This window comes from Pundamilia nyererei, unplaced genomic scaffold (genome assembly GCF_000239375.1).
Source record: "Pundamilia nyererei isolate P.nyererei 1_Seehausen unplaced genomic scaffold, PunNye1.0 scaffold00140, whole genome shotgun sequence".
Lineage (NCBI taxonomy): Eukaryota > Metazoa > Chordata > Actinopteri > Cichliformes > Cichlidae > Pundamilia > Pundamilia nyererei.
Genome location: NW_005187541.1, coordinates 910,566 through 924,392, shown reverse-complemented (window position 1 = coordinate 924,392; position 13,827 = coordinate 910,566). Strand labels below are relative to the sequence as shown.

General features: G+C 39.2%; 1 protein-coding gene across 2 annotated transcripts in view; it reads left to right on the top strand.

Moving 5' to 3' along the window:
• LOC102212746 (arginine and glutamate-rich protein 1-B) overlaps window positions 1-8,534 on the top strand; it is a 16,334-nt gene extending 7,800 nt beyond the window's left edge. Inside the window, exons 2-4 of one of the 2 annotated variants that reach the window (XM_005744202.1) lie at window positions 1,820-2,045; window positions 5,608-5,691; window positions 7,242-8,534. In XM_005744202.1, coding sequence (XP_005744259.1) covers window positions 1,820-2,045; window positions 5,608-5,691; window positions 7,242-7,406 — 475 coding nt within the window. In that variant the 3' untranslated portion in view covers window positions 7,407-8,534. Of the gene's footprint in view, window positions 1-1,819; window positions 2,878-5,607; window positions 5,692-7,241 lie in introns of those variants that run through there. The other variant, XM_005744201.1, reaches the window with a different exon arrangement.
• The last annotated feature ends 5,293 nt before the right edge of the window (window positions 8,535-13,827 follow it).

The following is a 13,827-nucleotide window of genomic DNA, read 5'->3' as shown; positions in this document are numbered from 1 at the left end:
GTTCTTGATGATGCTCTTGCATGATTTCTATGTTGAATGAGTGTTTTTCCTCCAATAAGCACTTTGATTTCTCCTCTGGAGAGATAATTGTATTAATATATAAACTGGAGAGCGAGACATTCAGTGAAAACCTCTTGATTTATTGAATATTAACTTTACTCATTGATTATTTTATCTCACTTCAGCTGTAGCTGTACTAGTAATGAGTGTTTTTGTAGACACAAACAGCTGGACAGCTGTAGCTCTGAGCATTTGGAGAGAATGTGTTTCTCTTATAGAGAATAAATGCACAGATGTTGATGCCTGCAGTTAAAACCATCTGGATTGTTTATTATTAGTTAAGGCGGGTTTCTGTTGTGCTGATTTTTATTTTTATTTTTTTGTGAGGGATTATATACAGGCATCTGCACAGGGACTCAAACCAGAAACCTTCGATTTACAGTTTGGCTCATGGTGTTAGCAGGTATGCAGGTGCTGATTCCTGCTGTTCTTCAAACTCAGCTGCTACATCTCCATTGAAGCAGCTGGCCATCTTTTCTTTGGTCAAACACTCAGTACAAATACTGCTATAATCAGTAGTTCACAGTTGCAGTCGAAGCGAAATAAAAAGCTAAAAAACATCAACTGAAACCAAACTCAGTAAATGTCTCACCCTGTAGTCCACATGTGAACACAATGGTCCACTGAGAGGAAAAATCAAAGTTTTCATTAGTGAAAAAACAGCTATTCTTCATGTCATTAGTCTGCTCGATTAATGCAGTACTCCCACAAAAGTAAGTAATACAACTTGTTGAATTTAAGAAACACAAATGTGAGTGAAAAGTGGATACTTGGCTTTAACAGGAAGGCCTATTTTAAAGTCAAATTCTATTGATATTTAAAACTTATTTGGTTTAAACAGGATGCAGAGAGAATCAGGACGCATTGAACAACCACAAAACCTGCTGCAACAGCTAAACATCACAAACTGACTTAAACACACAGCTTAAAAAAAATTGAGTAACTGTGTTAACTTAATCCTCGTTACTGAAATAATCCTATTTCAGATTTTAATGAAGCAGCTGTGACCGTAAATACATCCATGTTGACTGCAGCTTTTCAGGTGCGTGTCTGTGTGTGTGAGAGCCTCCAGGTAATATAACACACAGCCCACACCTGGCTTCCTGTCTGTCTGTCCTGTCTCCTTTCTCCTGCTGCCTAACAGTCACAGGGCCCATTAACCGGGCATACAAATGTAAATATAAAGGATGCTGGGCAGGGCTGGGTCCAGTTTCTGGTTTCCACAGCCTGACAGAGTGAAACCAGATCCCTGAGAGGGTGGAGAGTGTGTGTTTACATCGCTACTAATAAGTTCCTGTTCACACAAAAAGAACAGTTTAAAGAAAAGATAAACAGGAGGGCAGGTGACCTCCATCTAAATTCCACAAAGCACTCAGAAAAACAGTCTAAATTGCACCCAATCTCACATTTGAAATTAAAAATGTCCTCATTGTTGAATTATGTATATTTAAGAGCTGTTTAAAGCAGTTTAGTAAATTCTTAAATATCCATTTGAACAATAGCCTTTCTGTTAATTTTTTTTTTTTTACCTGATCAGCTGTGTTGTAATATTGGGTTTGGTATGGCTCGTAAAACCCACTCTCAGGTATGATGAATTAAAAACTGGTTGGTTAGCTTTGGGTAAATACAGACTAAGCTGTTATTTTGAGATATTTCAAAGCGGTTCGGTGTGGTTTATTTGATTAGCAATTAAATAGTTCTCCGTTTTAAAACCGAAACACGAATTAGCGACATGCTAACCTTTTGTTCTTTCCTTTAGCCGGCAGCAGGAGATTGAGGAGAAGCTGATCGAGGAGGAGACGGCGCGGCGAGTTGAGGAGCTCGTGGCCAAACGTGTGGAGGAGGAGCTCGAGAAGCGGAAAGACGAGATTGAGCGGGAAGTGCTGCGACGCGTCGAGGAGGCGAAGCGCATCATGGAGCGGCAGCTGCTGGAAGAGCTGGAGCGGCAGCGGCAAGCCGAGCTGGCGGCACAGAAGGCCAGAGAGGTAACGCTCGGTCGTTTGGAACGCAGCCCCTCCCTTACCCCTACACCACCCCGTACCCAAACCCCTTCAGCTCCCTTCACCTCTCAGTTTCCCACTCTGACTGGGTCTTTGGTCTTTTATTTTAACTGTTTAAAGTGTAACCCAGCCATGGCACAAGTTTCACACAGTTGGATGCAGCTGTGCTCAAGGGAAGTGGCAGCTTTCAGAATAAAAGGAAAAGGGAGTACCTTGGCTTCAGATACTAAAGCAAATCAATATATCCAAGGGTATAATGAATGTTCTTCATTGGTGTAAATTACTGAAGTAATAATAACAGCAGTGACGAGAATAATAACGAAATTCCTGTCATTCACTTTTTTTTTTTTGTTGCAGTAGTTGCATTTCAGCTCAGTGTGGGAGTCTTTCAGGCTGTTAGCTTAGTTTCTCTTTTCATTAGTCAGTGAGTGGACCTCTCACAGTGGAAAACCATCCAATGGGTTTTAAATCGAAACAAACTACCATGTTACTTCAACTCTCCAGCTGTTTATCAAAAAAATTTCACTTATTCCTGAAATCATGGGTAAGGTGATATGTTTTTACACATTCGAGTATTTGAAAAATTATATTGTTTATGTGTTTATCTTGTGTCTACCCTGAGTTTGGTAGGATGTAACGTGCTACAGTTAAAAGGTTAAAAGTTGACATTTTATTTCTGTTTAAAAAAAATTATAATTTAAAAGAGATTAGAGGATAGCAGTGCATTTCTAACTTGCTGGTGAGAGTTTTGCCATGGCGGGTTTCAAAACAATATTCATTTCTTTTCTGGTTTACTCAAATTTCTTAGTTTTGTATTTAAGGTATTTAAATATATATATATATTTTTTTCTTTTAAATTTAAAGATTAAACTTTACCAACTAGATTGCTGCCTGTCAGTGGTTATTTTAGGGTTTCTTTTGTTTTTTAAGGCTTTTTAAAAACATAAAAAATATACTATGCAATTATTACAAGTCTGACATTGTAACTGCCATTATTAGGGTGGATTTTTTTTTTCTTTCCCGGGCCCCAAAACAAATTTTTCTGAATCTAACAATCGAAACCGTGATATAAAATATTCAAGGCGAAAACAAAACTTATAGAGGCAGTTACATAAGTCCTGTCTCACTGCTGGAATATTTATTAAATTGAAAGGTTTTTTTTCTTCCGACTTTTATCAGAATAAGTGAACGTAAGATTTACAGACGTTCTATCTGCGAATCTTACGTTCAATTATTATCAGGGAAATCTTCAGTGGTGTGAAACGTGTTATTTAACTTGTTTCTGTGCATAGTCAAGGTATAGACCATGACTTTTTAATAAGTGGAAGAGAGACTTCTGGATTATTCACTTAATCAGCCAGGGATCTGAACTGATTTAGTTATTCATTTTTAAAAAAGCCCACAGGTTTCTAATTGAATAATGAATAGCTAATTTGTTTGAATACAGGTAATTAGTCTTTTGAATTCAGTATTTCATAGTGCAGTTTTTATTTATTTATATTATGTAATCTTTAGCTCTACAGATGTTTTTGTTAATTTAAGTGTGAGTATTTTTATTCCAAATTTTACCTTGTTGAGATGTTTGTCATTGTATTGCACTTTAGGCTATTAGGCTAGGCTGTGTTTGACTTCATTTAGCTGATAAAGCTGGATTTTTCCAACTCTTGGGATTAAGTGTATTATTTTAATACATACAGACTTATTTTAAATTACCTGAACTTAACTTGTCTTAACTTATCTGAACTTACCTCAAGTTAACTTATCCAAAGCTTAACTTCTAGAACACAGCTGAGCTGAACTTATTGCAATTTACTGCACAGTAACTTACTTTTGCTCATTATACTTGATAATAATTTGTGTGAAACTACTTGAACTTAAGTTCAGATTAGTTAAATTGGCTTTAATTCTTAACTTAGCATAAGATGAGTTTAGATAGTTTCAGCTTATTAGTTGGAGCTTATCTTGATTTAGGCTAAACTAATCATTTCAGGTATCTGAACCACTACATGGTTGTTACTATATACACATACCAATTGTTTTGGTTGTTTTAGTTTGGTACTTGTGTGACATTGTTTGGTTCATTTGGTATTCCTGCTCATGTTTTAACTATCAAAATGTTTTGCTTTAAAACCTGATTTGTGCTGTGAATTTGTTGAATTTTGGAAGGTAATAAGCAGATTAATGTCGTTAGTCTTCAGTTGGTAATAGCCTGTATACCTGATGATGGTCAGATGGACAAAAACATTGTAATTTAATTTGTTTTCCAGCAAAAAGTGAGAGTTTGCACAGGAAAGATGCTAGGACATCTGCTAAGTAAGGTCTTCTGGGGTCTTGCCTTTAACTTTATTCAAACTGATTTCTGTTCAGATGCTTAGTCGCCCTAAAGGTTCCTTTTTAAACTAAGAACAAACAACCCTGGCTCCCCTCCCTGGGCACTATTAAGGAAAATGGCGTTTGTTTACATCACAGTATTGTGAATGAGCGGTCCAGCTAAAGCGCAGCGGCCATTGACTCGGGACTAATAGGTTAAGAAATGTACCCCCCAACTCTTTGTTTACCCTCAGGACTGCTAGGAAGAAAGGTCAGCGATGTGTAGAAATGTTCATCACGTCTGTTTTAATCCACCTCACCTGCTCTTTAACTCTTTGGGGGAGGGGAACATTACAGGGACGCTTCATTTCCTGTTTCCTGTCCTGACAGGTTAATCCCCTCTCACCTGTGTCACCTGTTGATGATTTTTGTGGAGCTTTTCGAACAAAATGTGTTGATTTATTTTTGTGCTGACAACTTGCTTCTCCTGTAGGCTCAGTTTGGAAATGTGTTTGTGCTGTTTTTTTTTGTTAATTTTTTGGAAACACCACCTTCCTAACTAGCATTGACCTGCAACCTTTCAGCTCAGCCGTGACCCGCGTCCTGTACTGTAAGTGTACCGTGGGCGGGTCCACTTCGAACACACACACACTCTCTCTCTCTCACACACACACACTTACATACTTGCACAAACACACACCTGCACACAAACACAGACAAACATCTTTGTACTGCACTCCTTCACCGCGGCTGCAGGCTAAGCCGTAAACTGATCAGTAATAAAGAGGAATGGCGCCGTATGGCAGAAACCCCCATATCTACCTACCCACACCAGGAGCGCTCCTGTCTCTGCAGGGGCCACACAGTCCGGACGAGACAGTAAATATTCAACCGTTTAACGCTTTCACCAGTTGTGTAGGTACACAGGAAAATGGTATACGTGCATTGGTGAGCCAAAACTATTCCCTCCTTTATTTTTCTCTTGCTTATAAACATGTTAAAAAGCAGCAGCAGCTTTGATTGTCTGTCTTTTTTATATATGTCTTCTATTGATGAGTGTAATCATGCAGCACTAGGTGTGTGTTAGTCTTTAATTTTTCTCTAGGCAGCATTAGAGGGATTTTTAAAAATGTGTGAGAGGCTGAACAAACTTGTCGTGAGTGTGTGAGTGAGCGCGTGCGTGCGTGCCTTTTGTGGCCTGTTCGTGCGCTAACATATCATCGTGTTGCTTGTTTAGGAAGAAGAAAAATCGAAGCGGGAGGAGCTGGAAAAAATCCTGGAGGAGAATAACCGCAAGATCGCAGAGGCTCAGGCCAAACTGGTACGCCAAAACGGACACACAACTACCTGTCGTTAGCATCCACTGAGCAGTGTGTTCTCACCATCAGCAATAATTTTACATTCTCAACACATAAAAGTTAACGCAACTTAAAAATAAGGCAAAACTATTTAGCTTACTATTTAGATTACTCATTTAGGGTTTGTGAATAAAATATTCAGCTCGCACTAGACACTGAAAACTGTTTGATTATCGTGATGAATCTTCTCTTATTCAGAGAGAGATCTCTTTGAGTTAAAATACAAAAATTTCCAATTTGTCATCAACATGCAAAATTCTGCAATTTGGAAAAACGTTTAACGTTCTAATTATGCTAACAAGAAAATGGCTTTCTTTGGCCACGATACTGGGCTGTATAAACAGGTATCGATAAAATAAATTGTGAAATTTCAAATCAAAGTAATGTTCAAAACCCCCCCAGAGAAGTGTATGTTCTAGAAATCCTTGCACTGTTGAGTCGTTGCATATTTACATGCAAGAACATAGTTTAAACATTATTTGGTTTTGATGAAGGGACCCCGGGTCAGAAAGAGGTCTAGTGGTTAATTCAAAGACTGAAGTTGGATTGAAAAATTGGATTGATTTGAGAAACTGACATTCATCAGCTTTTAATGTCGTGACTACATCTTTAATCCAAAAATCAGGACGGATTGAGACCTTAAGGCTTTTTGCTGTGACATTACTGGGTATGGCAACACTCCACTGGCAGGAAACAGTGTCTACGCAGTGGCTTTGAGTTGATGGTTATCAGCCATGGAAACGGATCTGCAAATAAGTGGGACAGGGAAAAAATAAATTCTGCAGTTTTGTTTATTTGAATCAGGCTCAAACTATAGAAAACCAGCATTCCTGTAATACTTCAAAAACCAAAATGAATGTTTAAGAAGAAGAAAAAAATTGGGACCAATCAAAATTGTGTATTGTGGTTTTTTGTTTGTTTTTTTTATTTTGCTTTTACAAGGGAGCCGTAGAACAAGTTACACAGTACAATAATGCTTCTATGATGGTGACGAGAAATAAATCTAATTACATAATCTAAAAGTAAAATCACGTGTTGTCTAAATCTCAGTCGTATTTACTATTTAAATTGAATGGAATCGATTTTAACAACTCAATCTAACGAGTACGTGTTTATTGTTTAATAAAATTGATACGGAATTAATTAATTAATTAATTTCATTGTTTAAGTGTAATAGAAAAATAAATAAATAATTTATTATTATATTATAGCAGAATAAATAAATAATCAGCTAAATCTAACAGAATAACTTTTATTGCCTAAATTTAATGAAGTAATTTTACTGCTACTTACTAGTACTATTTGTTAGTATGGGGGGAAAAAATACAAACACCTGTTGTAGTTCCTTCAGCAGCAATATTCTGGGAAACACGGCACATTTAAGGAGCTTCATTTACTTGGATTTACTTGATTTTTATGTCCAATGTTTTGTTTTTTGGATGACCTGGCGGTAAGTGTAATCATGGCCTTACGTGACCCCGCCCCTGATTCCTTTTTTGTGTCTGTCCCGCAGGCTGAGGATCAGTTGCGTATTGTGGAAGAGCAGAGAAAGATCCACGAGGAGCGCATGAAGCTGGAGCAGGACCGGCAGAAGCAGCAGAAGGAGGAGCAGAAAATCATCCTCGGCAAGGGCAAGTCCAGGCCCAAGCTCTCCTTCACCCTGAAGGCCACAGAATAAGACTGCTCCCCCTTCGTCCGCAGGTCATCCCCCTCCCCCATCCAGCTCCTTTCTCCTCCTCCTCCTCATCATTCAGCCCCACTCCTCCTCCTCTGTGGAACGCTCGCTTCGTTTTGGAAGTGCTGAAAGAAGGGGGGGCGCAACCAGCGTGTTAACTCGCTCCCTCCCAGCTTTGAAGAGGAGGCAGCTCTTCACCCTAGGACCATCGCCCCCTCCTCCTCATCCTCACCCTGCTGCACAGATGACTCTTGTGCTTCTGGGTTGTTTTTGTTTGTTTGTTTTGGTTTTTTTTTTTTTTTCCTTTTTTTAGAAAACTTGAACTTTTTTTGATGTAGATGCTCTAACGTGTCCCTCGCCCTGCCACCCGGTTAAGTCTTAACTCTCGTGCTCTTCTTACGGCCTGAAAGGCAGACCTGATAGGCATCTGACTGTCTAGCTCGGCTCGGCTCATGTGCAGCATGGGAGTCGGCCTGTGGGTTTCCTGTTTGCAGACTCTGTGGTTACCAAATCACAGACTTTAAAAAGCACAGCAAACTTCCCGTCCAGCTCGCCCTCCATTTTAAAAATCCTGCTCCTCTTCTTCTGTGGCTCTGCTTCAGCTCCGCCTGCCGTATGCATTTTGGCTTTTAAATGTTGTCCTAAGAGGAACAATTTAAAAAAAAAAGAAATAGAAATGAGGTGAACCCGCCGCTCGACTCCCAGACTGCCCATGATCGAACTGCCGGAACCTCCTGCAGGAAACTGAGGAGAGATGGCATTTTCCTGTCTGATGTAATATCATGTGCCGCCTCTCCCTCCTCACTCCGAGTTAAAGATAAAAATGTGTAGGAGACAAAAAGCCACAGTCTGTGTTCTGTCCTTCAGTCATGTGCTAGTAAATTAACGGGCGAGGTAAGTGTTGATTCGTAGAGGACTGATTCGCACAAGTTCAGGTAAGACGAGGATTGAGGTCAGCGCGAGCGTGGATGTGTTTTAAGTGTGTGTGAATGTGTGAGTGTGTGCGTGTGGCTGACCTCAGGTGGGTATATAAAGACTTTTTGTTATGTTGTGGCATTTTGAATTTGTCATGTAATTTCCCCCCAATTGTCAAGGGACTGAACAGATCAATAAATCCATTGAATGCCTACACTGACCCGTGTGATGCTTTCCTAAGCTTCTATCTTATTTAATTCAGCCCTTCACAGTTTCATCTTTAATCAGGTAGCCCGATCAGTGACAAATTTTAATGGCGCCGTTGGCACCACTTTGGAAATTTATTTATTTTTTTCTCAGCGGTCCATTTTCTCCTCTCGAGTCAATACATCACTGTCAGGTTAACCAAATCCCTGTAACAACATTGCCTAATTAGTTGGCAGCTGCAATTTGAGATTTTTCTGCAGCTGCTGGTTTGTTTCCAGCTCGTAACGGCAAGTGAGGTCGCTGCAAGCCGACCGTTCGCTAGATTACAGAGGATGACAAATGACCTCGGCAAACTCGCATTTCAATGCAGCTCAAACCCAACTCTAATGAATCCAATCGAAACTGTCAACCTGCGTTTGAGGGTGTAAGTGAAGCGGTGACGGATGGTGATATTAATGTGGCGAGTTACTAAACTCGGGTCACCAGGCTGAGCTCTGCTAATCGGAGGAATAACCCAAAATGCTGCGGTCCATTTTAAAACGGGCAAACCCAAAGTGCTTTCTGCTGAATGGAGATGGACCAGCAATATAAGCATAAAACCAAAGAGCAAAGCTTTACTTAAAATAAATTAAAAAAAAAAAAAAAAAAACGGCTGAAGGAAAAATGTAACCCAAAACTTGACAGTATATACAAGACCACACTTTTCTTTATTTTACTCTAGAAATGTTTAATATATTTGGAAATGTTTGGATTTCACATAGTACCATAAAACCAGAAAAACACCTGAACAATATAACATGCAAATAATAAAAATTAAAAATAAATTAATAAAACTACTTTTTTTTTTATGATGAATGTCAGTTTAAAGCTTTAATATAATACTAAAATAGGTTTTTATTTATTTATCTTTAATTATTATGGCACAGGAAAGCTGGGAGACCGAAAGCAATGGGGTAGACTGCAAATAACCCAGAGCAGATTCAAACTGCTTATCCTGGTGAACCTACTTGAATGTTTAATATTTTTAACAAGAAGCACTGAGATTTCACAGGATATAATAAACTTTTTCCGTGTTTAAGCTTAGTCTTGCTAGCTAACACAATCTGGAAAAAATGTTTGTTAGTAAATTATTTTTATATTATTTAATTAGTTTTGAATGTCTGGTTGGGTTTGGGCACTAAAGCTAATTACTAAGAAAAAGATGGTGGTTTGATTTATTTTATTTTTTTTCAAGTGAAATAAGTTAGCTTTTGATAGCGTTCACTGTAGCTTAGCTAAAATGACCATTTTCCCTCTTTAAAAAAAAGATTCATTTTATTGCTGAAACAATTTTGTGATTCAGTTCTATATCGCATAAATGGTACTAAACAAAGAACGAAATATTGCTAAATTAGCTTAGTGAACAGTAACCTAGCCGACCTTAGTTGCCTCTATTAGGAGTTTTACCTGATTTTACATAAATAATTTATTTATTATTTCCTTTGTGCCTGTCCTTGTGTTTGTGGGGGTTTTTTTGTTTTTTTTAATGAGTACATGGGCTGTTATATTTATGTTCGTTTTAATTTGGTTTATATGGCCGAGGATACTCTTTGGAAACAAATGTCGGCATCGGTTGCTATTTTCTAAATAACTTGGCTAGGTTAGCTAGTAATAGCTGTAGCTATAGCCTTGTTGATTTTTTTCCCGCACTTTAAAAGTGCTGCTTCTGTGCTTTTCCTTTTTTTTTTTTTTTTTTTCCAAAAAGAATAAAAATAAATGTTTTAAAGAAATTAGCACCAGTATCTTAAGATGGCCTAGATTAGCTAAATTATCATTTAAACTTTAAATTGGGAGTTCATTTGTTTCAGTTTACCTCCTTTCAAACTAATAAAGCTCAAATCACAAGTCAGTCTGAGAATTAAATATGTAGGTTTAGTTTTAAATTAGTAAAAAAAAAAAATTTAATGTTGAGGTTATGGACAGTTACATTGACTTGCTGTTTATTTACACATGTTATGCAGTTTGAATTATTTTAGCATGGTCAATGCACATTACATATATTTTGACAATAAGCGTTCATTTCTCAAAGTAAATCGGGAACTAGAAAAGGTGCTGTGAGTGTAAATGTCAGAGGTAAATAACTACTGTGTTTAAACATGTAAACCACCATCAGACCTCACCCAAGTGTCTGCAGGCAGAACAAAGCAGCGCCATTAGGGCTCCACGGCTTTTATAGAGGCACTAAATAAAATTATTAAAACATGAATGGATGAAAGCTTAATTTAAGCCTTCAGTTTAAATGTAATAATATTTACAGAGCGGTGAGAGTAGCTCATATGATTCAAACCGAAACCAAGCCTGCAGGTGCAGGTTACAACTTACTTTGTTATTTTTGTTAATGCTCTCCAAGCGGTGCACAGAACCGAGCTAAATAAAATATTGGTTCATTTATTCATACTGTGACTTCCTGCCGGAGTCAGGCGGTCCCTCTGAGTCTGGAGCCACACGTCGGTGAGACTGTCACAGAAGCTGCGAAAACATCCACCGCCCGACCCGGGTGCCCGGCGGACCCACAGCCCGCGGCGGTGCGCTCCTCTGCGGGCTGAGCGCTGCTGCGTGTCCCGCTGCAGCTGACCGGAGCCCGGACCTGCTGGAGCAAGTTTAGGGTGTAAAAACACAACTGAGCCTTAGTAGAGTTCCTTAAAACACAGTGAAACGGGGGAGTTTTTAAACGACAGTGTGTTTTCATAGTTTTTGGATAAGAGACACATCCCGCACTGTTTCCTTTTACCTGGAATGAACTTATTTCCTCTTCCTCCTCACCTGTCTGTAAGGAAGTAAAGGTGTGCAAGAAAAAAAAGGTGTTTTTTAACTTGAATTTCTCTTGAACCGAACTTACACGAAACTTAAAACCACTTTTATTTCCACAAACTTGAATGAAATTAAGTTTCCACGCAACTCCCTACATCTTTTAACGCTGCTGAAAAAAACAGAGGCGAGTTTAAATCCTGTGCAGACTGACCTCCTGTTTCTAAGTGTCAGACAGTCACAGGTAAGTGCGTGCGTGCGTGTGTTTTACGCTTGTTTTGGCTGATCTTTGGGCACAGACGCTTTCGTGGCCCGACGGCTTCAGGAAGAGCTTTTAAGACTGGTAGAAGCTTCGTCTGTCCTGATTCAAACAGAAACAATTAGAAACATCAATAAAAACAAATAGTGGGGATTAAAGGCTGCTCATGAGGACTTTCAGGTGAGAAAAGGATGATATATATTTTTTCCTGTAGGTTTGTCACAGACTAGAGGTTCAGCAGCAATAATACAGTAAAGCATATTTAGAGCTGTGCCCATCCGGCATCTAAATTCAATTAAAGTGAAGCTCTGACAATAAACATCCAGCTTCGAGTGCAGCTCTGTGTGTTGATTCCGGGCCGGCAGAGGAGAGGGGAGGACGGGGGGACTCCTCAATTATCTCCCGGGTGAAGATCCGCAAAACAAACACCCGCAATCCACTTTAAAACCGCAGATAGCGTGAAGTGTGAGAGAGTGTGAAAACTTCACAGAGCGGAGTGCTCATTAAATTAGAAGCTGTTTACCAAAAGTCAGCAGGTGTGACTGTTTCATTTCAATAAACAGATAAAACAGTAATAATAATGTTTGTAGAGTTAATTGAACGAAGGCTGAGCATGTTTGACGGCTGGAAAATATTATTTATTACAGGAAAGGAGTCCTAGGACACAGCAGAACTAATTTTTATCCCCTGAAAATGTTTATTTAAAGGTGTGAATGTGTGTACATTTAATTTACTGGGCAACACACAGGCGGGAAATAATGTTTTTAGAAGTAATTAAGCAAAGTCTGAGCATATTAAATATTTTTTATTAAAGGGGGAAGTCCTGAAACAGAGAAATAAACTGGTTTGGGGCCTCTAAAGACGTTTCAAAATGGTCAAATGTTTGTAATCTCAATAAAAGGGGAATAAACGGGTAAAAAGTCTCGTTTTTATTATTTAAACCAACTGTGAGAATGTCAGAAGGCTGGAATTTTTATTTATTAAAGGGGAAAAACTTTAATCCTGTAAAACCCTTTTTTTCATAAAAGAGCGAATGTGTTTCATGTCAATACACAGGTATGAGATAAAATATAAAAAGTGAATTAGACAAAGTGTGGGCATGTTAACAGTCTCTAAAATGTCTCCATTGGAGGGACCGAGTCCTGAAACGTCATTCCGAGCCTTTAAAAAACGTTTTAAAGGTGTGAACGTGTTTAATGACAGCTAAGAGTGAACATGCAGGTCATGACTCATGTTAATCAGTCTGAGTTTCTAGAAAAGTGGAAAACGTTTATTAAAGGGCAAAAAAAACTGCACATAGAAAAACTCCCTTTTAACCTTTAAGAGTGTTTAAATTCCTCCTTTAAATCCATTAAACTCTGTCCCGAGTCACTCCTTCTTAATTAAAACTATATATTTTATCCTTTTTTTCCTTTTTAAACTTTAATTTAGAAGTAAGATAAACCTAAATCTTTTTCTTCGGCTGTCTCTGATGCAGATTTTCCGCTAGTGGGCGCTCTTGGCTTGCGGAAAAACTCGACCTGCTGAGTTCGAGTGTGTGTGAGTGTGTACGTGTGTGAGCTCCTGCAGCAAACACACACACACAGTCCCGTGTACGAGCCCGATGGGAGCAAATGTTTTCATGATGTTTCTTTTGCAATGAACGCGCTGCGGAGCAAAAACGCACTTTATTTACATGGACTCCGGTGCGCTGCGTAAACCTTTAAAAAGGTGAGATGAGGAGCTTTACGCTCGCACTCCCTCGTTTTTCGGTTTATACCTGATGCTAAAATGTGGGTGAATTTGCACGGACTCCGGCTGGACTGTGAGTCGGTGGGTTTTCGGCTCCCATTTCTGCGCACAGTCGCCCCTCTGAACTGAACCAGTTGCCCTCTTTGAGTGACAGCCCGGCTCCAATTGACTTCCCCAACCAAACGAGGACCAATCAGCGGCCGCTGGGGGCGGGGCCTATGCTCAGCAAATATTCCCAGTAGCCGTCCCTTGCAGTTACTTTCCATCCAGGTTTCGGAGCAGCCGCTGAGGCTTCATCCTCCCTGCGCGCTTTGGTTTATTTTGCGGGAGGACGGATCTGCAGGATTGCGCCGCAGCAGCAGAAACACTTTGGTGTGTGTGTATGTGTGTGTTTATATCCGTGAATGTGTGCGTTTTTTGGAGGGGTGTATAGTATGAGAAGTTCCATCCCAGCTCCTTTTATTTCTTTCATTCTCACATGTGATCATTTTCTTCATTTTGACCACCCGACCTCATTGTTTCGCT